General features: G+C 39.1%; 1 protein-coding gene across 2 annotated transcripts; it reads right to left on the reverse strand.

Annotated features, from left to right (window-relative positions):
• Positions 1-635: 635 nt before the first annotated feature.
• On the reverse strand, positions 636-22744 carry kiaa1328 (KIAA1328 ortholog). 2 transcript variants are annotated; one of them, XM_047346401.1, is made up of 12 exons: positions 22640-22744; positions 21869-21904; positions 21496-21770; positions 21270-21361; positions 20976-21091; positions 13219-13343; positions 9523-9911; positions 8351-8569; positions 8056-8136; positions 7883-7944; positions 7575-7686; positions 636-1207 (listed from the first exon to the last, which is right to left on the reverse strand). In XM_047346401.1, the coding sequence occupies exons 1-12, from the start codon at positions 22692-22694 to the stop codon at positions 982-984; spliced, it is 1788 nt and encodes a 595-aa protein (XP_047202357.1). In that variant the 5' UTR covers positions 22695-22744; the 3' UTR covers positions 636-981. The 2 variants fall into 2 exon arrangements, with proteins under 2 accessions (XP_047202357.1, XP_047202356.1); XM_047346400.1 differs by having other exon boundaries at positions 22570-22675.
• Between the last annotated feature and the right edge of the window lie 36 nt (positions 22745-22780).

Genomic DNA, 22780 nt, shown 5'->3' on the forward strand with positions numbered 1-22780 from the left:
TAGTGACGTAATGATGTGTCACCAAGCTGTGACCAAACCAGTTCTTTTGCACAGCCAATTAAAAAATGGCTCTAACACCAGCCCTGGTTAGGCACCAGAGGAAATGCTAAAATTTAGATGTCTGAAAATATTTTGAGTTACAAAAAACATGGACGGTTGTAGAAACCAAATGAGGGTCGCCATTCAATCAAATTAAGGACAACACTGTCTTAAAGCTACAGTTGGCAAGCTATGAGCGTCAGGTCTGTTCAGCAGCTGACTGCAGGCTAGCTACCCAAGCAGATGGCCTAATTAACAGCTATAATCAGCTTATTGCACTTGTTACTCTATAAAGAACCTAACGATAGAAAATGTATATCCGGTGCAATAAGCTTTTAAAATCCACCATTAAATTTAGCCAGTTTTTATCCAATATTTAGCAGGAATAATTGTTGCTTTTCTGCTTTAACTAAGAACAGTTAATTTATTTATTTGTAAAATGCTTGGATTTAACGTAAGGTTATCAAAAAGTAAAAAATTCTGATAGCAATACAAATTTGAAGGTAATGACGGTCATTTATGTTGCATCTCTCTCACACACACACTCAAAAATGAAACAGAAAGAAAGGTGTTGGTTGTAAAAAGGAGCAACTGGCTTATATTCCAGGGATTTACTGAGGCTGCAGATTTATGCATAATACATTGAGTCAGATTCAGAATGGACAATTGTGAGTCATGAGATTCAGTTTGCATTTACATTGCCAAGGTCTTCAGAAGCAATAAATGCAGCTCAGTGCTAAAACATTCCTGGGGTAAAGCATGATTTCACGTACAAAGAGAAGGAATTCAGAATAAATATACATTTATTTGTATGGAAAAAACATAGTAGCCAATAGGTACACAATCAACAAAAATCTAATTTATCCTTATTTCAAAAGTACTGAAGACAATAAAAAGGCACCATTAAAACAGTGAATATCAAGCAACTCACTTTTCTTTTTGTTAGCAAATAAAAAATATATCATCCAGTATCTGGCTTTCCTCCAGGTCCTGCTGAACACTCAGAGAGTTCCCACCAGGAGTAAGCAGGTTTCTTCCTCCGGATTTGGGGCCAGCGAGGGTCGAACTCCGTTGCAACGTTTTGGGTCTTCGAACAGCAGGCTTGTACTGCTTTGGGGCAGAGATGGGACTAAAGATATCCAATACCTCACCCAAAGAATAGTCCAGCCTGAAAGAAAACAACAGTTTTTTTTCTTGCTTTGATTCAGCCTTATTGTTGGTTTTCATTCCATGTCTGACCTTAGTTTGCTTTACAGGCCATGTTTTAAAATACACAAGCCAGTGGAGCCTTTTACAGACACAATGCCTGAAATTCAAGATTCCAACACATTGTTCATGTCCAAATTCCATACTTTTCCAAATGTAAGATTCTTAGTATTCTTAATAAGTAAAAACCCAAAAGTTCAGGATGGATGGATGGATGGAAGATAAACATTATTTCCAGAACAGGAAAATAGTTATGAGCAACATTGCGCATTTGCATTGTAGCAGAGAAATCCATACAAATATTACAACCTACTGTACGTGCCTGCAGAGTTAAGTAAGGACGACACAAGCCGTTGGGTCAAAATGAGACGCGCTGAAATCTACTTGAAGGAAGAATTTATCATTCCCCTTTCACTTGTTAACACAGAAAGTCTAAAAGCAATACTCTTTTAGAGTATTAACGAAAATCTTTCTTGCTGAAGTTCCTGTGGAACCCTAACAAGCAGAGTTAACAAGTCAAAACCACTGGGGTGTCCCTGCAGAAAAGGAAAAAATATATATTTTTGCAGGTGTGTGAGAATAAGCGGGAGAGGACCTGGCACTTTCTCCCCTTGAATAGAAATGAGGGAGTGTGCAGCGAAATAAATAAACCAAAACGGGGGAGATTAAGCTAATAGAGATTCAATCCCTCAGTCTGGCTGGCTTGATAAATTATTCAGTGTATACACAGCCGAACGACGGCCATCCCAGATACAAAACATGAATTCTTTAAAGCACGCTCCACTGATCTTGCCAACATAATTCTCTGCTCGTTTAAAGCTGCATTGATTTGCATCTCGCGGCTCTGCACACAGCTCTCTCAGGTAGAGGCGATCTTCAGGATGCACTTGTTGATATGCATGTGGGTGGCCGGCAGACATACACACTGGTGCAGCTTCCAATCAGGGTGTGTTGGTGTTCTTCTGCACGTACCTACGGACCTTGATATGTCATGTTTGAGCTAAATCAAGGCAACACACATCAGTAGCTAGAAGGCTTTAAAGGACTATAATTTGCTTTGGATTAATTTATGTATGTACATTTTGAGCATGAGAAAGAAAGTGAATGAGCTGAAGAATGATTGTTGACGGAAATGAAAAAACAAGTTGAAGCTAATTGAAGTAAATCGGTGCTCCTTATTTTGGTCTGCTCCCTGCCAAGCAAAAGGGGAAGAAAAGAAAGACCGTGAGGGGGAGAGTGGCTGTTTCAAATAGGAAGCGGGGCAGAGAGGAAATGTGTGTGTATGTGTGGGGTGGAACTTTGAATGGGATGCCTCACTCGAAATGTGAGAATTTGCATTTTTATTTGTTGATTTATTTAATGGACGAGGCTCTCAAACAGCCATCCATCAACAAGCGACATGTCTGTAATGAATAATGCATCACTTACCGGCGGTCACAATCTATAACAAGCAAGGGGGGAAGGGGGTGGGTTACAGTTTGAGTAGGAATGAGGGAACAGACATATGGGATGGCAGAAGAGACATGTGAAGGCACAGAGATTGCATGAAGACTTAAGAGAGAAAAGCAATAGGGATTTTTAGAGCAGCTTTCTTTCTTGACCAGGGTTTGTGTAAAAGTTGAGACTGGAGACTGGAGATTTTCTCCAGCTAAGTAGAGTTCAGGAAAGTCTGCTTTATTTCTGAATGGACAGCAGTTAAAGAAACAAGATTCTGGCATTGCTGAAAAAAGGCCTTTGGACCTGGAACAGTGGGTCATTATGAGGGCATCTAGAGACATGGACGGCTGATACTTAAGTGCTTCATCTTCTGTGCCAAACAATACAGTAAGAACCATTTATGGAAAAGTAACTGGTCTCTGACAGTATTTCACTTTAATGGAAAAAAAAAAAATCTCCTATACAGAACCTTGCCAAAGTATTCAGAGCCCTTGAACCTCATCTTTTTTCACATTACAGTTACAAACTTCAATGTATTTTAGTTGGGAATTAATGTGATACAGCAACATAAAGTACATACCGGTAATTGTAAAATGGAAAATGCTCTGATCAAGTGAAACCAAAACCAAACTTTTTAGCCAACATGCAAAACACAGTGTGTGGCAGTGAACTAACACTGTACATCCCCCTGGGCACCCGATCTCTACTGTGAAAATATGGTGACGGCAGCATCATGCTGTGGGGATGTATTTTCTTCAGCAGGGACAGAGAAGCTGGTCAGAGTTCATGGAAAGATGAATAAAGCTAAATACAGGGCAACCCTGGAAGAAAACATGGAGGGAGCAAAAGACCTGAGACTGGGATGGAGGTTCACCTTCCAACAGGAAAACAACCTGAAACATAAAGCCAGAGCTACAATAGAACGATTTGGACCAATGATTTATCAGATGTTCAAAGAGCCCAGTCAAAGTCCAGGCCTACATCTAATGAATAATCCTGACAACTGAACATTTTTATCTGAGCTTCTTGTAATATTTTAGAAAGTTGGAAAAACAGTATGTGATATACCAACAATTGATCAACAATGCAACAAAATGTCTTTGTTCATTTTCAAGTCAACATTTAATCTGAACTAGCATCCTATTAAAATGTAATGCAATTCTTCTCTTTTTAAAAGTAACTTTTCCTCAGTCAACCAGTAAACTGGTCTATCAGTTTCTTCAAGAAGCAGTTGAGTTCGTGGCATCGCCTCTTGTTCCCTCTAATAAATTTCATCCACACACTGCTCCAACCAAACACAATCTAGGTTTGCAGTAAACGATCATCATTTGAGGTGCATGATTCGGCCTCCATTATTTTTAAGGCTTTTAATGTCACCTTCAATAAAAATACTTTAATGACTTGTATAATTGCAGTGAAAGGTGGTTTTGCGAAGTATTGCCTCAGGGGGACTGAATATAAACACATTTTTTTGATATGCCATTTGTCCGCCATAAAAACTTCACCACTTGTCTTAGAACTTGCGCTACCTACTTGGCTCACCTCTTTCATTAAAGAAAGCCGTCTCGCCCCGGTGTCTCTTTTCATTTGCAGTCCAAACAGAAAGATAAAAAAAATCCCATAATGGCCGCTGCGTATATCCCGCATGACAATTTCAAAACCAATCAATAGCAGACGGGCAACGGCAGGATAGATGGAGATGAGATGGGCAGGCTGCGCTGGAACTGTCTCATTACTAACTAGCACAGGATTCATGAAGGGATTAAGAAGGTCACTTAATGTTAACACCTGCTCTGGATTCGCAATTCGCATATTAAGATTGTAATAGTTGAGATTAAACGCCCATAAGGGAGCTGTTGTTGTCCTTCTGGGTGGAAGGGTCTTTACCACAGAATCATTTTTCATTTGACAAAGCTTCTCCATCTTTGTTGTTTTTGGGTCTTTGTGACATATGAGCTCTAAATATTAATTTCAAATTTTTCAGATTGACCACAAATAAAAACAGATATTAAACACACATTCAACACTAATGGATGGATGGATGAATGGATTCTAACCTGTAGGAAACCTGTAAAACACTGACAAGAAACCTGATAATAATAATAATTATTATTTATTTACTGCTATGGTTTCTAATTTTTTTCCAAACATAGCTGCAGACCACAGCTACAAAAACAGTCAAATCAAGAGTATTACCACCTGATTGCAACAAACAAAAGCCATCTTAGAGGCAGAATTCCTAGTTAGTGTTAATGGCAAAAATACTGTGTGCAGCTAAGAGTCTATTTTAATGGGCTTTGGAGGTGAAAATGGATGCTAATAAGATCTGATACCCTTGGTCCCCGGTTGGAATTAATGGTCCTCTGTCTGCACACACAGCTTATACTTGGACCATGCACTGCTTTGATTAAGAGTTAATTGTTGCAAGTAGTAAACTTTGAGTTGCTTTAAAGAACTATCTTTTAAAACAGCGAGCCTTAACTACACGACACATACAGCATTAAAAAGTAGAAATTTATAAAAGGCAACAGAATGTGACAAAGATTTAAATATATAACAGGGATGGTGTTTTATTAAATGTCTACACCGTTTTGAATTGCTTCACAGCATCTCATATTTTTCATTTACAAGTCCTCAGTCCTCACACTGTGTAAAGATGTGCACAACTGCATGCAGTAGGACATTTTGCACTGGGGTCAATTACCATTAAGTGTCTCGGACCAAAGCCTGATGCTTTCCACCTCTTATGTCTTTCTCACCGTTCCCATTGTTCTCCATCTGGACCTAATCTGGCAATTCCTCGCTCCCCATTTTTCATATTTTCCGATGGTCTCACCCTCAAACACTTTTAACATCTCTCCCTAACACTTGCCTTCTCGGTGTCATTACTGTGGCAGAAAAGAGAGAGGAGAGAGGGCACTGTGTGCATCCAAGTCTGTTCAATTACACCTGCTGCAGGATCCCTGCTAGGCCGACTAATGGAACGCAGCATGTCTCCTGACAGGCTGGCCACAGCACCAAGCTAGCCTTGTAAAAAGCTTCATTTAGCTTCTCACAGCTCGAGAACTTAGCCAGATGAAGTGAAATCATCATTTAGCTACTAGCTCTGCAACAACTACAGGCAAACGAAAAGCTGAAAGATCTAAAGTTTATATTTGTATTCGTTATGTGTTTTTAAGTTGGAGATTTTTTTTTAAGAACAAGGGAAAAAACAAAAAAACACTAACCGCCTCGAGGAATCACAAACAACTCATAAAATATAACTAATTATCTCCCCAGTGGTTTTCCTCACTCTGTTTCTGCACCTTCATCTACATGAGGAGCTTGAAGTTCCTGATGTGAGGTTATTCGCCCAACAAGGCGACCTAAAGCTTCTTTTTGTATTGTTAATCGCCTCTCGTTACTATGATTTCTAGTTCTGCAGGTTGCTTCATATGAACAGACAATGGTCATCATGATATTATAAGTTGACCAAAACAAAATGTTGATGCCGAATTTTAAAGATTTTCTGTTTTATCTGTGAATCAGATTTTTGTCATTGCTGGGGTTTTACAAAACATCTATGAACTAGGGGGCTGAAATGTAGCTGCTTCTTTCTTCTTCTGTGCCAGTGGAGACATTTCAGGTTACATGCATGTAATTAGAGTGTGTGAAAGAATATGCTCCTTCCACAGAGTCTTCGAAACAAAGATTCTCCAGTGCAGACGAAGCTGGAGCTAACTGCTCTGAAACCAGTTACCTGTCCAAAACCAGTGTTCACCTAGCAACAGCTGATTAAAGGCTTGTAATTAAGCCAGCTGTGGGCGAAGACTGATGCCTCACTGACTGTCCACTGGAGGTCTGCCTGCAGCTATTTGATTGATAGGAGACTCTAGTTTTAAGTTTTTTCACAGGACGAATGTGCTGTTTAAAAGGTGCATCTCCTTTTTTACTGGTCTAGTACGCTCTAGCACGGTAGACAGAGATGCAATGAAAATTGACTGGTCGGAAACTCCAAATACGATCTTTTTCGATCAGAATGGCAGTATACTACAAAGCATATATACACCCTTCAGTAAAGAAGTTTTTCATGAGTTAGAAAGGTTCAAATTGCACTAGTTTCAGTATAGGTGAGGGGTTCCAAATGGAGATTGAGGGACCACAGAGATGCAAGAGGCAATTTAAAACTAATCAGTATTTTCTAAATTTGGGGACATGCCTGTGGGTTATTTAAGCTGGGAGAGAGAGCAAGACTTTCAGCAGATAGAAAATTGTTCTTATTTACATTTTTGCACTTACAACCTCTTCTTATCATTGAACCTGTTGGACTTGGAAAATCCTGGCAAGTTTTTTGGACATCTTAAAGTGAGGCAAGGCTCACCATTCTATTCAGAACATAGAAACACTACTGCTGCTGTAACATTAGCCGTGCTAACTGAGCTATTCGCTTTTATAAAGGTGCTAAAGCCAGATAATGTGTCAATTTCATGGTAATTTTGTCTTTGTTGTAAAATATTAGTAAAAAACAGTTTTACACCTACTGCTCTCACATTTCAAAAATTTGAATATTTTCTTATATTAAAGTTCTTTTATTAAATCCGAACTGGCTAAAATTGGTACTATTAGGCCAAAGCTTTACAAAAACCACCGATCTAAAATTGTCCACAGAATTCTTATCTATGCATCTCTAAAAGCCAATATTTATTTATGAACTATCCAGGATCATCCTGCCTCCAATTAAAATTACCCTTTGCACCGATCCTTTATGTGATATGATTGCAATCTATAATGTGGAAAAAGTTCAATCTAACAGCTTTGACCTCCTTATGTTAAAAGCTCAGTTAGATTACAATACAAGACAATAGAAAACGTTTACTAAAAGTCTAAATAATATTAGGTCAACGCTTGTTTACCTGGCTTCAGGGGTGTTTTGGACTGCAGAAACTGAGGTAGGGAAACTTTGACCTGTAGGGGTCTTTGATGGAGATGCGGCCATGTCACTACGGGACCGTTCTAAGGGATTTGCTAAAAAGAAATAGACAACCAATTTAAAAAAAAATAACAGCAAGTCAGAGAACAATGAGTTTACGGTACTTTAAAGTACAAATAGTTTTACAAGCAAATGGAATTGAAAAGAAAATGCAAGAAAACACAACTCCTTAGACCCTGGATTAGCGTTTGAAAGGAAAATGACCATTTTTATGTACACTGATAGCCTTACCCATTCCATTGGCAGATGGAGCAGGTTTAGCCTCAGAAGGAATCTTCACACCCTCATCAGACCTGCAGATCAGAAGCTAGTTTTTTTTTTATAATTCTACAACATTTCATGGGTGTGAATTACTTATTTGATGACTAAGTTGAGTGTCTGATTAAACCTATTATTTGACGTACCTGGAGGGCACATCTCGATGGGAAGGACCCTCTGGCTCTGACCCTGCAATCTGCGTGTTTGAGTTGCTGAGCTGAGCCTGACTAGGTGGTTCAATTCAAATGAAAATGAAAATGAAGGAGAACAAAATCAGAAAAAAACATGTCTGCAATGACCTACACTTGAAAAGTTCACAGGGCAACAACTGATTGGATGTTAATTCAGTAAAAAAGTAAACGCTTATTAACTCGAGTCTCTAAATGCTTCCCAGTAGTGTCGCCGCATACAGGCTATGTTTCTTAGGCTTGCATGTTCTACCTGCTGTGATGAAGTCGTGACTGTCGAAGCTGCTCTGTCTGTCTGCCGAGCCGCTCCTCCTGCTCAGCCAGCCGTGCCTGCAGCTTCTCTCTCTCCATCTCCAACTGCATCTTCTGCAACAGCAACTGGTGCCGCTTCTCCTCCCAGTCCTTGTCACCCAGCAGAGACCTGGTCAGGGCTTCCTTTGCTTCTGCAGTGATCATATTCCCAGTCTGCAGCCTATATGGAAATATGGACAACACATTAACTACATGTTCAATTACACCAGTTTGGGTGTGCATCTAAATAAAAATAAAAACTAAAAACGTATTCACCCCCTAGACTTTTTCCACATGTTGTCACATTACAAACACAAACTTCATAATCATGTTCTTCATGTATTTTATTGGGATTTTAAGTGATAGACCAACAAAGTAGCACATAAAAGTCAAGTGGAAGGAAATTGACACATAGCACGTCTTTGGGGGTAAGTTTCTACTTGCGTTGCACATCTAAAGGCTGAAATGTTTGCCTATTTGTCTTTGTAAAACATCTGAAGCTCAGTCAGACTAGATAGAGAGAATCTGTACATCTCAATTTTATGTCTTGTCAAATATTCATAGTCGGATTTAGGTCTGGACTTTGACTGGGCCATACCAACAGATGGTCATTGTCCTGCTGTAAGAAGAACTTCTGTCGCAGTCTCAAATCCTTTGCAGCTACCAACAGGTTTTCTTCAGTGATTGCACTGTGTTCTAATCAATCCATCCTCCTATCAACTCTGGCGAGTCAACCATGTTCAAGCTAAAATAAGCATCCTCACAAGATGATGTTGCCATTGTTGTATTTTATGGTCAGGATTTTGTGTTCAGGGTTATGTAGTGTTAGTATTCAGCCACATATAATGCTTGGCATCCTATCTAAAATGTTACATTTTAGCTTGTGGCAAACTGTAAATGAAACTGGTATTAGCTTTCTTAGAACAAAAGCTCTTTCTTGGATTTTATTTAGGGCTAACCAAGGAAAAAGGACTGAATACAAATGCATGCCACACTTTTCAGATTTACCGTGCATCTTTTTTCCTTCTACCTCCAATCCATCACTCAAGGTTGATGTTGTAGCTTAACAAAATGTGAAGTGGTTGAAAGAGTATAAATACTTTTGCATGACTGTGTACATCAACACCACATTACCTTTGATGCTCCCTCCGAGTAAAGGTGTCATCATGACAGTTCACCGGACAGGAGCTGCTTTCACTTCTCCATTGCTGTGTACCATAGCCAGTGTCATGACAACTGCCTTGGCAGCGCTCACACACATATGCTATGCGTGGTTGCCTGCAGTCTCTTTTCTGACTCATGTGCTGTTTGGTTGCCCCGTCGTTTGGACTCAACTTGTTGTCACAGAAAAGAGAGGCAGGGTTCCTCAACATTTCTACAGCACCTCTTCTTGCATTACCACCCCTACACACCTGAGCCTGCTGCGCTCCAGCAGCAGCTAGGCCGAGGTACGAGCCATCAATGAGTGAGCCATTAGCCCTGCTTGTAGAGGTCCTGCTGGGAGCTTCCTCAGAACCGAGCACCTGCACAGAAATAAAAAGATCATTTTATTCTTTTTAGCCAATTTAGAAAGCCTCTGAAAGCCTAATTAAGTTTTTTAGCCAAAACAGACTGCTCTATAAAACTTTAATCTACAGCTAGGTAACAAAATGAAAATTCTCCTATACAACATTAGGACTTACCAAACTAATGCGCTAAGGCTGTAATGTGCTATAAAGTCTTTCTATTTGTTTGCAAAAGCCATTGAGTTTCTAACTGCTGCCAGAGCACAGGTTATGTAAACCGCAGTGCTTGGACACAGCATGCGCAGACACCGATGTGCCAAAAACAGCTGCTTTTATCTGTCTGAACTTTATAGAGGCACAGCTGTAAAATGTAACAGTTGGTGAGAGACTAAGAAGAAAACTTTGCATTTATGTCAAGATAAAAAAAAAAAAAAGTTGAACTAAAGACAGGGAGGAAAGCCCATCTAGTATTCTAATGGGGAAGAGACTGAGTAATTTGCTGAGGGTCAGAGAGCAAGCAAACACTTATTATTCAGAGCCGCTGTGGGACAACGAGGTTGACAAAGTCACTATTACTCACAGAAGCCTACCCCTGACTTGCATCTTTGTCTCTACAAAGTCACCTTGAGAGAGAAAAGAACTAGATTTGGTCAGGTCAAACACTGAATTTACCTTCCATCTACTTTCCTGAGCCCTTTTGTTTGACTTCATTTTAAAATGTCACAGCTTAAGAAAGAATGATTTGAGAAATTTGTAAAGACTGAAGAAAAGACAAGTTCAGGGCAACTTAGAACACAACCTCACATGCACCAAACTGTACCATAAATCTGCTATACTAAAATTAAAGCTGTTTAAATATCATTCAACAAAAAAAAAGAATACAAAATTCAGACTAATGTGTTTAGAGATATGATTGTATAAGTTATATTCATTAAATAATACTTAATCACAAGTGTAGATCTAGAAAAAGAAATGGCTACGCCATAACATGTCTCTAAAGTCAACTCACCTGAGCTGCTTTTATTCTTATTTCGTTTTTAAAAGGAAATTTTCATACTTAATTAGATAGATTTTCTTTCCTATTATAAACACTTATAATGGCTGCTATTTAAATACAACCAGGTCATTTTATCCAGAAAGTATTCATCATAAGTAAAGTACTTCGATTCACTGTCATATGAGTTTTAACATGACAAATTTGTGCCCGAGAACATGACCGAATGTTTTCACAGCAAGAGGTAAGCCATTAAATATCAGCCAGCCAAAAAAGGTCAAGCTGATAGTTGCCATAACAGTCCATATTTTATAAACATCAATATCGCCTGATATTCTGGCCCACTGGCCAGCTAAATGATGGCCAGTGGGCACCAGTCCCTCTGTGTGCTGCTGGAACAATATACAGGTCCTTCTCAATAAATTAGCATATTGTGATAAAGTTCATTATTTTCCATAATGTCATGATGAAAATTTAACATTCATATATTTTAGATTCATTGCACACTAACTGAAATATTTCAAGTATTTTATTGTCTTAATACAGATGATTTTGGCATACAGCTCATGAAAACTCAAAATTCCTATCTCACAGAATTAGCATATTATTAAAATGGTCTCTAAACGAGCTATGAACCTAATCATCTGAATCAACGAGTTAACTCTAAACACCTGCAAAAGATTCCTGAGGCCTTTAAAACTCCCAGCCTGGTTCATCACTCAAAACCCCAATCATGGGTAAGACTGCCGACCTGACTGCTGTCCAGAAGGCCACTATTGACACCCTCAAGCAAGAGGGTAAGACACAGAAAGAAATTTCTGAACAAATAGGCTGTTCCCAGAGTGCTGTATCAAGGCACCTCAGTGGGAAGTCTGTGGGAAAGAAAAAGTGTGGCAGAAAACGCTGCACAACGAGAAGAGGTGACCGAACCCTGAGGAAGATTGTGGAGAAGGGCCGATTCCAGACCTTGGGGGACCTGCGGAAGCAGTGAACTGAATCTGGAGTAGAAACATCCAGAGCCACCGTGCACAGGCGTGTGCAGGAAATGGGCTACAGGTGCCGCATTCCCCAGACCTGGGCTACAGAGAAGCAGCACTGGACTGTTGCTCAGTGGTCCAAAGTACTTTTTTCGGATGAAAGCAAATTCTGCATGTCATTCGGAAATCAAGGTGCCAGAGTCTGGAGGAAGACTGGGGAGAAGGAAATGCCAAAATGCCAGAAGTCCAGTGTCAAGTACCCACAGTCAGTGATGGTCTGGGGTGCCGTGTCAGCTGCTGGTGTTGGTCCATTGTGTTTTATCAAGGGCAGGGTCAATGCAGCTAGCTATCAGGAAATTTTGGAGCACTTCATGCTTCCATCTGCTGAAAAGCTTTATGGAGATGAAGATTTCATTTTTCAGCACGACCTGGCACCTGCTCACAGTGCCAAAACCACTGGTAAATGGTTTACTGACCATGGTATCACTGTGCTCAATTGGCCTGCCAACTCTCCTGACCTGAACCCCATAGAGAATCTGTGGGATATTGTGAAGAGAACGTTGAGAGACTCAAGACCCAACACTCTGGATGAGCTAAAGGCCGCTATCGAAGCATCCTGGGCCTCCATAAGACCTCAGCAGTGCCACAGGCTGATTGCCTCCATGCCACGCCGCATTGAAGCAGTCATTTCTGCAAAAGGATTCTTGACCAAGTATTGAGTGCATAACTGTACATGATTATTTGAAGGTTGACGTTGTTTGTATTAAAAACACTTTTCTTTTATTGGTCGGATGAAATATGCTAATTTTGTGAGATAGGAATTTTGGGTTTTCATGAGCTGTATGCCAAAATCATCCGTATTAAGACAATGAAAGACCTGAAATATTTCAGTTAGTCTGCAATGAATCTAAAATATATGAATGTTAAATTTTCATCATTACATTATAGAAAATAATGAACTTTATCACAATATGCTAATTTTTTGAGAAGGACCTGTACAGCTCCAGTCAGTTGTAGCTTATGTAACAATTAGTTCCAATCAGTAGAAAGCCTCAGATCAAGTAGCTCCAATGTTATCTTCTGCACTGGGGAATCACTCTTTCAGAGATTGTGTGTGCAAAGCAGATCGGTAAATAAGGGAGTCAACAGAAATATCGCCAACACCGCTCTAAACACACATGAGGAAGAACCTACTGTTTCTGCCCACTGATATGCAAATCTCTCGCACAAAAATACCCATGTAGGGCGACCTTCAGTCTCAGGCTTCAGTTTTACACAGCTTGTACAGTACTGACTTTAGTGACACTAAGTGTACACATAAACAACCATGCAACCTTTCCACACCATGCCTTACCTTATTGCAAGTTGTTTGCTGACTGAGCTGTGCAATGGACTGGTTTAGTTTGGCCTGTTGCTGAGAAAGGTATTGTTGGTAGAGGCCAAGCAGCTCCTGGCACTCTTTGTACTGTTGCTGTAGCCCTGGAGGACCAAAGGTTAAGAAACCAATAACAGTGTCTTAACTTGAACAGGTGAACCCCTCAAACCCCCTTCCCCAACATTCTTGCTGTGAAGTAAACCAACAGATACATGTACAAAGTATTAAAAAGGGTTGCACATTTATATAACCAGGTTATTGTGACCTTATATATTTTGTTTTTCCTCATAAAATGTTTTTTGTTTTCCACCTAAATTGTACAGAATTTACACAGTGCTTTTCAAAGGTATTCATGGACACTAAGCTTGAGCAACAAATGACCAAAGATTTTAGTCAGATTGGATGGAAAGAATCATTTTACCAGATTCCTCTGATGAGCCTCCTTGTCCCTGCTGAAAAAAAGTATCCCCACAGAGTGATGCCACTACCATGAATAATTGTGGAAAAGATGCATTCAGGGTGATGTTCAGTGTTAGTTACTCCTCCACATAAAGTTTGGTTTTGGTTTCATCTGATCAGAAAACCTTCCACATGTTTGCCGTGTTCCCTACATGGCTTGTGGCAAACTGAAAAACTGCATATAAGGCTTTCTTCTTGCCTCTCTTCCTTAAATGTTCCTTAAACGTTAAGTTTGTGGGCTACACAGCTAAGAGTCAACAGATTCTCCCACGTGAGCCATGTTTTTGTAGCTCCTTCAGTAACTAGGACACTCAACACTGCTGCTCTGATTAATACTCTTTATGCCAGCCTTTAGGTTTAGGTCAATAACCACGTTTTGGTAGTTTTGCAGCTGTGTCTCACACTTTCTATTTTGAGATGATGGGTTGATCAGAGCTCTGTGAGATGTCCAAAGGTTTTGGTATTATTTTATAACATTACTCTGCTTTAACACTTTCACAGCTTTATCCCAGACCGGTCTGCTGCGCTCCTTGGTCTTCATGATGCTGTTTGTTTACGAATGTTCTCTAACAAACCTCAGGCCTTCACAAAACAGCTGAATTTATAGTGAATTTGTACATAGGACCCTATTTACAAACTAGGTGACCTCTGAAGGCAGTTAGTTAGGGCACAGTTTTCCAACTTTTATTTGTGAAATGTTATGTTTTCTTCACAATTATTTACTACTTTGTGTTGGTGCATAACATAAACTCCCAATAAAATACAAGTTTGTGGTTACACCATAATTACATAGGGAAAAGGTTAAAGGGTACAAACCATTTTGCAAAGAACTGTAAGTCATATTAAAAGGAAAAAATGCTTTGAAATATTTTTCATTGTACCATTTTTGTGTTCGCCTTTTAGTTTCGTTGCATTCTTGGCTCTGTAGCTGCAATCTAAATTTAAACATTTGCATTGTACCACAAAGGTAGAGAGAGCTGCAACTCTCAAAAACAAATGGAGAGAAGAGTGCAGCTAAATCAAAGTTGTTGTTGTGGCATGTAGCTTTCGCCATCTGGGCTGAGCCAAGCTGTGTCGAGCTGAGCTGGGCTGTGCCACTCCAGGCTATTTGCCAGACAGAGAGCTGGCAGCAAAAGGAAAACTAATCTGGAACGGGACTACTGCTGTGCCCCAGGAGCCCACTAATGACAGTGGCAGCACCACACCACACCAACACATATAAAGATAATGAGCACGAGAATTGAGAGTGCACACAGACACATCAACACACATGCAATAATCAACTCTGACATTCTAGGACACACAAAAATGCACACACAGAAGGAGACATTAAGAAACGAGTGTGCAAATTCCCCATATGCACAGTAAACAGCCCACACACAAACGACAGTAAAACAGGTTGTGCACAAAGCAGGTAGTACACACACCCAATCCCAAGCTGACCATATCTTTTTATGATGGTGGCCGAGCTCTCCCATCTGACAAGTTTTTCTCTGCATCCATTTGCAAAAAAAAAGCTTCCGTTTAAAGAGAAAATCAAAGTTCAGAGTAGAGGCTTATTGAAGAAATAGTTGGCGGAACACTGAATAAGAAAACAATTTCCTTGTTAGACGACTTCAATCAGGCCGTGGAAATGAGACGGAGTGGGGGGTTGAGAAGAGAGCGAGGAGGACTTTGAATTGAGGACCAGACACCAGGCAAATGCAATGCAGCGACTTCCATAAACACAGGGAAAATGTGAGAGAACACTTTGATTAAACTCTCAGCCTCACTCGGGCTCCTGGATGCCTGCGCTGATCTCCATGAAAGCACTGCTATATGGAAAACCTAAGGACATCACAAGGGCATCACATCAAACAAACCTGCACTGGGAGGTCTGTTTATACAGCACAGAGATTGAACACGCCTTCTAGGCTATAGCTTACCTCAATCCAAGGCAAAATATGAAATATATGAAGAAACAAAATCAGACTTATTGTATTTCCTCATATCTACATAAATGCTGCTTCTATAATTCTTTTTTTTTTTAAACCACTCAGTAGAGCGTACCTGATTGCAGCACTGATGTCATTACACTAAACACACATCCCATTGCCAGAACCTTGGACATCAGCCAGTGGGGGCACTGTGCAAACTCCCAGTTTACATCTGAACTACAAAGTGCTGACAATAACGCACTTCTCCCCCCTCTCCAAAAATACTCCCAAGCAATGGGTTGAAGTGAAGAGGCTTCAGATGGAGCCTGTCAAAATGATTCACTTCCCTGTCAGGCAGAGGCTCAAATGAAATAATGAAATCCATTTCAAGGTGGAACAAATTTGCACAGAAGGAAGGGGAAGTGGGGGTATTTTAAAACCTGCTTTAGTACTCTGTGTCAAACAGATTGAGCCTGAGCAGGGATGCAAAGGGAACGGGGGCAGAGAGCCTGATGCATGATGGCTGTTGAGTACATCAAAAGTGTGTAGGGAAGAAATGACAGGGAAGTAACAGAAGGTGACGGTTTACATAACCGTCACGATAACACTAATTCTGGAGAAATCCATTCAGAAAGAAGATGTGTGAGCATGTTAAGATTCAACCAAGAAAGCTCATTCTGACAAATCCATCAACAGCCATGTTTATGATACGTAAATCACAGCTGGGTGGAATCAGCAGGTTGGACTCACACAGATCCTGCTGTATCTCACTGAATGATTAGGAAAGCCATCTGTAGGTGCAGCTTTGTGTCTATTAAATATGTTTTAGTACACACCAAGAAATATCAAGTCCACAAAGCAAATTTATTACAATTACATTCTTTAAGAGGAGTAGGTGTTCTAAACATTTGCTATTTGTTGGGAGAGGAAATGGTGGTTCCTTCTAGGCATTTGAAAAAAGTTTTTAGAGTGAACACCAAGGGTTAAAAGAAGAGATGCAACAACCAGAATTTTGTGGCCGATTTCTGACCTCAGGTATTTGTAAAGCTTTTTGCTGCCATTAACAGTTTCAGCTATTTCTTATTTAAGAACTATAATCTAAGAACATATAAAGGGCACCAAAGTATTTTTTTAGCCTTCCTGCAGCGAACATTCATTAATAATTTAATGTATGAGCAGAGTTACGTCACATTATATGTGAGAGAGCAGTCCCTCTAAAATGATTTCTACTTCAAAACAAAAACAAAAGGATTACAACATTGACATTTAAAACTAAGATTGGCGAACAACCCAGTTAACATGGTTAGCAGTACTAAAGGAGCAGTCTCCATATGTATTCCCCGGAAAATATGGACCCTTAACTCTAATATTTAAATATATTTCCAAATCTAACATGCTCCATGAGGAAGGTCAAAAGCTCAAGAGGATAAAACAGAGCAACTTTACTGTACATTGTTTGGTGTTCCTGTCATCTACTGCAAGTCCTGTTCTCTTTTGCTTTCTCGTAAGCATGAAAAAAGACACAGAAATGTCTCCACATGCTGTAGAAAAGAATTTGTCATTTTTAATGGCTTCTTGCATATCTGTGCTTCCTGAGACTTTGTTTTAAACACCCAAATGATACTGGAAATAGCTAACAGTGAGTCTTCTTCCCACAGCAAAACCTTCCACACAGAAAATTGTTTTCGATGGCATGACTTGGTAGCCTTTACATATTCACTGATTGGAAAAAATACTTATTTTTTCATTATGAATCATAAAACCACAACAAGCAGTTAGAGTTAGATCCCTGAAAGACACAGCCAAACTCATGATGTAAGATATTACAATACCGATTTTGTGGCTGTTATCTGATACAATGTTCAGCTCCGGCTGTCAGCTGTGGTTGTTTATAACTATCATTAAGATGAAAAAAAAACTATTATCGGGTGTCTCATATTTATGGCATTTTAACCACTACTGTTCCCGACTTTAAATTAAGGGTCAGATCCTGGCAGTCTTCAGGATTCAGCCTGAGCTTTAGTCTCAAACAACAACAAGAGATCTGTGTGTTTCGTTTACTATACACCACAAAGTATATTCATTTTCTCCAAATATCTGGCAGACAAGTTTGAAACTGCTTAGCACAACAGAGCAAACACTTCTTTCTGCATGAAGAATGAAAACAAGGAATTAAACAAACAAAAACTGGAGATTTTTAAAAGAAAGAACAACTATATAGACATTAACAACTTTCTCTCTCTTTTCCCTATTTTTTTCTGTGTATTTGTAAAGTATTTTTTAATGGCATACAACAGGGCTCCACTCACTAAACAGCAGCAACAAAAGCAGATGTTTACACTGTGGTAGAAATCCCAAATGACTTCCACCCAGCCAAACATGCCTTGAAGTACACAATACTTCCTTCCTATCTCTACCACAAATTCACTTCTATATGCCAGTCGGTTGCAAATGTCAGCTCAATATCACTAATATCAAGGGTACTTTTCTAACTTATCCTGGGTGGCTGGGGGCTAACGTATAGTCCTACATTCTTTATACCTCAGACAACCCTGAGTATTTGTTAGATAAGTTGAGGCGTAATGGAATTAGACTTGACAAGACCCTCACTCAGTGTACTTGCCTTTGGTGTCTCCTTAACCTTTCGAAGAAGTGGCTGAACCTTCTTTTTAAGAAGGGCTATCTTGACTCTTGGACATACTTTAAAGACTATGTTATCCTCCATGCCCTAAGGTGTTGGGATCCAAACACCTTTTCCTCTTAAATACCTTTTAATGAAGTTTAGAAGTTTGCTGTAAATGCCATGTCTCCAAGCTAAAGTGACTTTAATAGAGTTGTGCTTTCCCAATTTTCTCCACTGCTGTTGCAAATTGTGCAAATTACCAGCTGGGTCAAATACACCTCATATTTTGCAGCCTTCTTAATGTAAAACAGACTGATGGAAATGCTCAGGTGGATGAGTAAGCAGGGTTCCTAAACACTTCATGTCTAAACATTTCAGACTTTTGAAGACTCCATATTATCTAGTCTCCAATTGTTTAATTTCATTATTTCAAGATGATGAGACATGTTGTACTTTATTGAATATAACTGTAATTTCTTTTGTCTTTTTCATGTTATAAAAGTGGGGAATGTGGCCATAACTAAAAATTAGAAAAACAAGATCTCAAGCTGGTTCTCTTGTGATGTTCTCTTGAGTTCCATTATCAAAGTAAACAAGGTGTAATACATGAACTACTAAAGTTTTGCCACATAATCATACTGTTAACTTAAAAACAACACGTAGACACAGTAAGAGAAGGTTTACAAAAAACTGAAAACAAACACTACGGTCCCCTGAGTTAATATCAAACCTCCGGTAAGATAATTTAGATGGTACAGACCACCGGCTTCAACCATGAAATTGATTCTGAGTGGATAAGCTGCAAGCAATTGCAAAGGACAACTGCAGCAAGGATCAAATCATCTAAATGCATCTATTTCTTTGCCTTTTGTGTCAGACTGACATGTCTAGCCCAAAGCCTTGAAGCTTAAATGAGGCAACACTGCCCCCTGCAGATTCCTTTGTGAAATATTAACATAATAGTATTAAATAATTGTGTTTTTTATATATATATATATATATATAAAAAGCAGACAGTCACTGACACCCTCCATAAGAAACACTATTGGAAAGCTGAGTAGAAGGAAAAATTATTGTAGAAAATGGAACATAAGTCACAGGAATAACCTGAGATGACTGCAAAGCAAAGACCATTCAAGAAATAGGTAAAGATTCACAAGATGTGGACTGCAGCTTATGTCGGAGCTTCAACACATTCAACACATATATCGCATTCCTTGAGTTGACAGGAACCAGTCAGTGGTGATTTGGAGAGCCAGGTCATCTGCTGGTGTTGGTCTACTGTATCTCCTCAAGTTTAAAGTAAGTGCAGCTCTCTACCTGGAAATGATAGAGCACTTCATGCTTCCATGTCACTACCCCATCAGTCCTGGAAGCTCGATCCGTACCATCGGCTCATTTGGATATGCGCAAACAGAATTTTTTCCGGGACGGTATTTTTTTCATTTATCTTATTTTTTATTATTTTTATGTTTTTGGGTGGGATTTTTCTTTTTGTATTTTATTGTAATCATATAAATAATACATGATTTAAAGGGAATAACAAAAATACAGACAAAACAAAACTGCAACGGTGTTGATCAGAGAATGGATCCGTTTGCAGTCTTTCGTCACCGGCATTTTTTCTGGAAAAGGGAATGTTTTTAAAAGGTGTGGATTTTTATTCCAGGAAAAAAATAAAATGGGTCAGGCTACTATAACAATAAGGTCTTCGCTTGTCTGTGATGGGTACACCAGAGGGCGCATGGACAGCATAAATACATTAAAGTTCAATTGATAAGTCTAATAAACAATTTTCTTCTAAAATGTATTTTTCACACAAAATAATGACAATTGTTATTAAGTGAATTATAGCAAGAAAGTAGGCCCTTTTAATAGCAAGTAATAATTTTATATCATAAATATGTTCACTTTATAGATCTACATTTGTTATATTAAAACTATTTATAGGATTTCATATAGTACACCGTTATAATTAAGGATAGAAATATTTATTTCCGGTACTGTTTAAACGACTATAGTGCATCAAACAGCGATCAGGAAGTAACTATCTTGGCGCATGCGCAAACGAGCTGATGGTACGGATCGTGCTTCCAGGACAAACCGGGTAGTGACATTCCCTCTGCTGACAAACTTTATGGAGGTGTTGATTTCCTGTTTCAGCAGGACTTGGCACCTGCCTACACTGCCAAAAGTACCAGTACCTGCCTTAATGCTAGCGAAGTTGTGGTTTCACTAAGCTTGAATGGCCAAAAAAACTGACCTGACATTTTTGTCAAAAGAAAGAAGAGAAACACCAGACCCAACATCGGGCTTCTTGTACACCTCAGTTTTGCAACAGCCTGCACCCTGCGGTAATTCATGCAAAGAAGCCCTGACCAATTGTTGAATGCATATACTGTACAGTACATGGACATACTTTTCAGTGGGTCTGCATCTTTGAATTAAAAGTCTTATGCAATATTCAAATGTTCTGAAACGGAGTTTTACATTAACATTAGCTGTAAGCCATAATCAACAAAATTAACGGAAATAAATGCTTGAAATATATCAGTGTGTAATAAATCTGTATGAGGTCATTTCTTTAATCCAATTATAGAAATAATTCATCTTTCAATAATATTCACATTTATTAAGATGAATGGTTTATATAACAATCATGACATAATAATTACCCATATAGTAAATAGCATATTCTAACTCTTTAAAACGTTCTGCCAATGGGTTTGAAAGGATACTTTCTCTTTCCTTTGCTATCATCAGGTTCTGTTGCTCTAGCTCCTGAATCTTACGTTCAAAGTTTTCCTGTTCATCTTTCAGACGCTGCACAGACTCCTCTTTCTCCTCACTAGCTCTGTAAGCCAGAAAAAAAGCATAGTTAAAGGAAAGGACAGATTGTCTGCTGGTAATCTGAAATACCAAAATACTAACATTTAACTATTAAAAGTAACTTTGAATATAATTATTTTATTTGTAAAAGCTTATTACTACTAACATTTTAAAGAGACTCTGTATCATATGTTTTCACCTACCTGGCTAGCTCTTCAATGAGGTTTGCAATTCTCCTTTTGTCTTCAAAACACAGGTCTTTCAAAGAGATGTCGCTCTTTGCTCTGCTGCTCATCTGTATAAGTAGTGGTTAAGAGGTATGCAGAGTTATTAACGGATAGCAGTAGTGAAAATCTGACAGCTTTAATAGACTGAACTCGTATTTGAAGAAAGAAGAAAAAACACAACCTACACGAAACACTGATTTACCTGTGGCAAGGGAAGGAAGGTATCACTGGGCTGAGGGAGAGTATGCATGGTGGACACGGTGTCCCTTCTATCCACTAACACTTCCTCTCTAGTATAACATCCAGAGTAATCACTTTGAAAGTGGTCTTCTTTTCTCTGCGTTGTCTTCTGTGAAGCTTGATTTTTGCCATTAGAAGCGTGCTTCACTCGGATCTTGGTGCCTTTTTTACTGGATGCACAAATCCTATCTGCCCCCAGACTTAAAGGTGTCTGACTCTTCAGTCCTCCATCAACTCCTAAGACAGTTTACAGAGAAAAACAACAAGCAAACACCATCTGTTACAAACTTTCCCAATGCTGCATCCAGGACTTGCCAAAAAGTCATGGGACTCACCAGGAACAAACACTAAAGGCTGTTCCCCTTCTGACACTATACAGGAAAGAGAAAAATGTAATATTAGTCATTCTCTGTCAAACATAACTAGAGTTCGAAAACAATACCCACCTGATTGTATTATGGCATTGTTAAAAACACAAAATTAACACTTCTGAGTAGTTAGCAAAGGCTATATCGTCTTACTGCCCAAAAAAAACCAAATAGGATTCACACATCTAAGAGTAGTACTTTGATCAAGAACTGACTTAAGACATAATTTCTCCAAAATTTTGGGGACGCATAAATGTCAAGTGATTCTTGCTGAATGACAGATAAGTCAATGAGTGGATTAGTTGAACTATCTACTCAGGTAGTAAGAGTTAGTTCAACAGCCCTAACAGTTCAATAATGAAGTTAAACCTTGGGATTATATACTACTTAATACTTCAATAAAGTAGCTTCTAGATGCTCTTATGTGTTACCGACACTGAATAATCATAAGGACGTGTTAGAGTCGCCACAGGCTAGCGAGATTTCAAGGTAATTATAATATTGTAATTTCTGTAGAATGTGCGAGACTAAAAGAAATATAAACTCATCTTAAACTTCACATCAAGAGGACAGCTAACATGTTACTTTACTTCCTCTCACTGAGATAACTTTCCTGTTGGCTGCTCTCACAAAAAAAAAGCACAGAAGCAGAAAAATTTGCAACCTACACCTATTTGCAAAGCTTGTACGGACGTAAACTATTCCGTGATGCGTATAAATAAAAAAAAGCTGAGTTACCGCCATTCATCCAAAATATCCTCGAATTTTCACTTCTCTTTGCTGCCGCCGCCATATTGAAACAACCGCCACCACTCCCAGGGAGCCAAGCGTTGCTAAGGAAAGATAGCCCCGCCTTTATTTTTGAACTTAGAATCAGAT

The sequence above is a fragment of the Girardinichthys multiradiatus genome, chromosome 20 (assembly GCF_021462225.1).
Source record: "Girardinichthys multiradiatus isolate DD_20200921_A chromosome 20, DD_fGirMul_XY1, whole genome shotgun sequence".
Lineage (NCBI taxonomy): Eukaryota > Metazoa > Chordata > Actinopteri > Cyprinodontiformes > Goodeidae > Girardinichthys > Girardinichthys multiradiatus.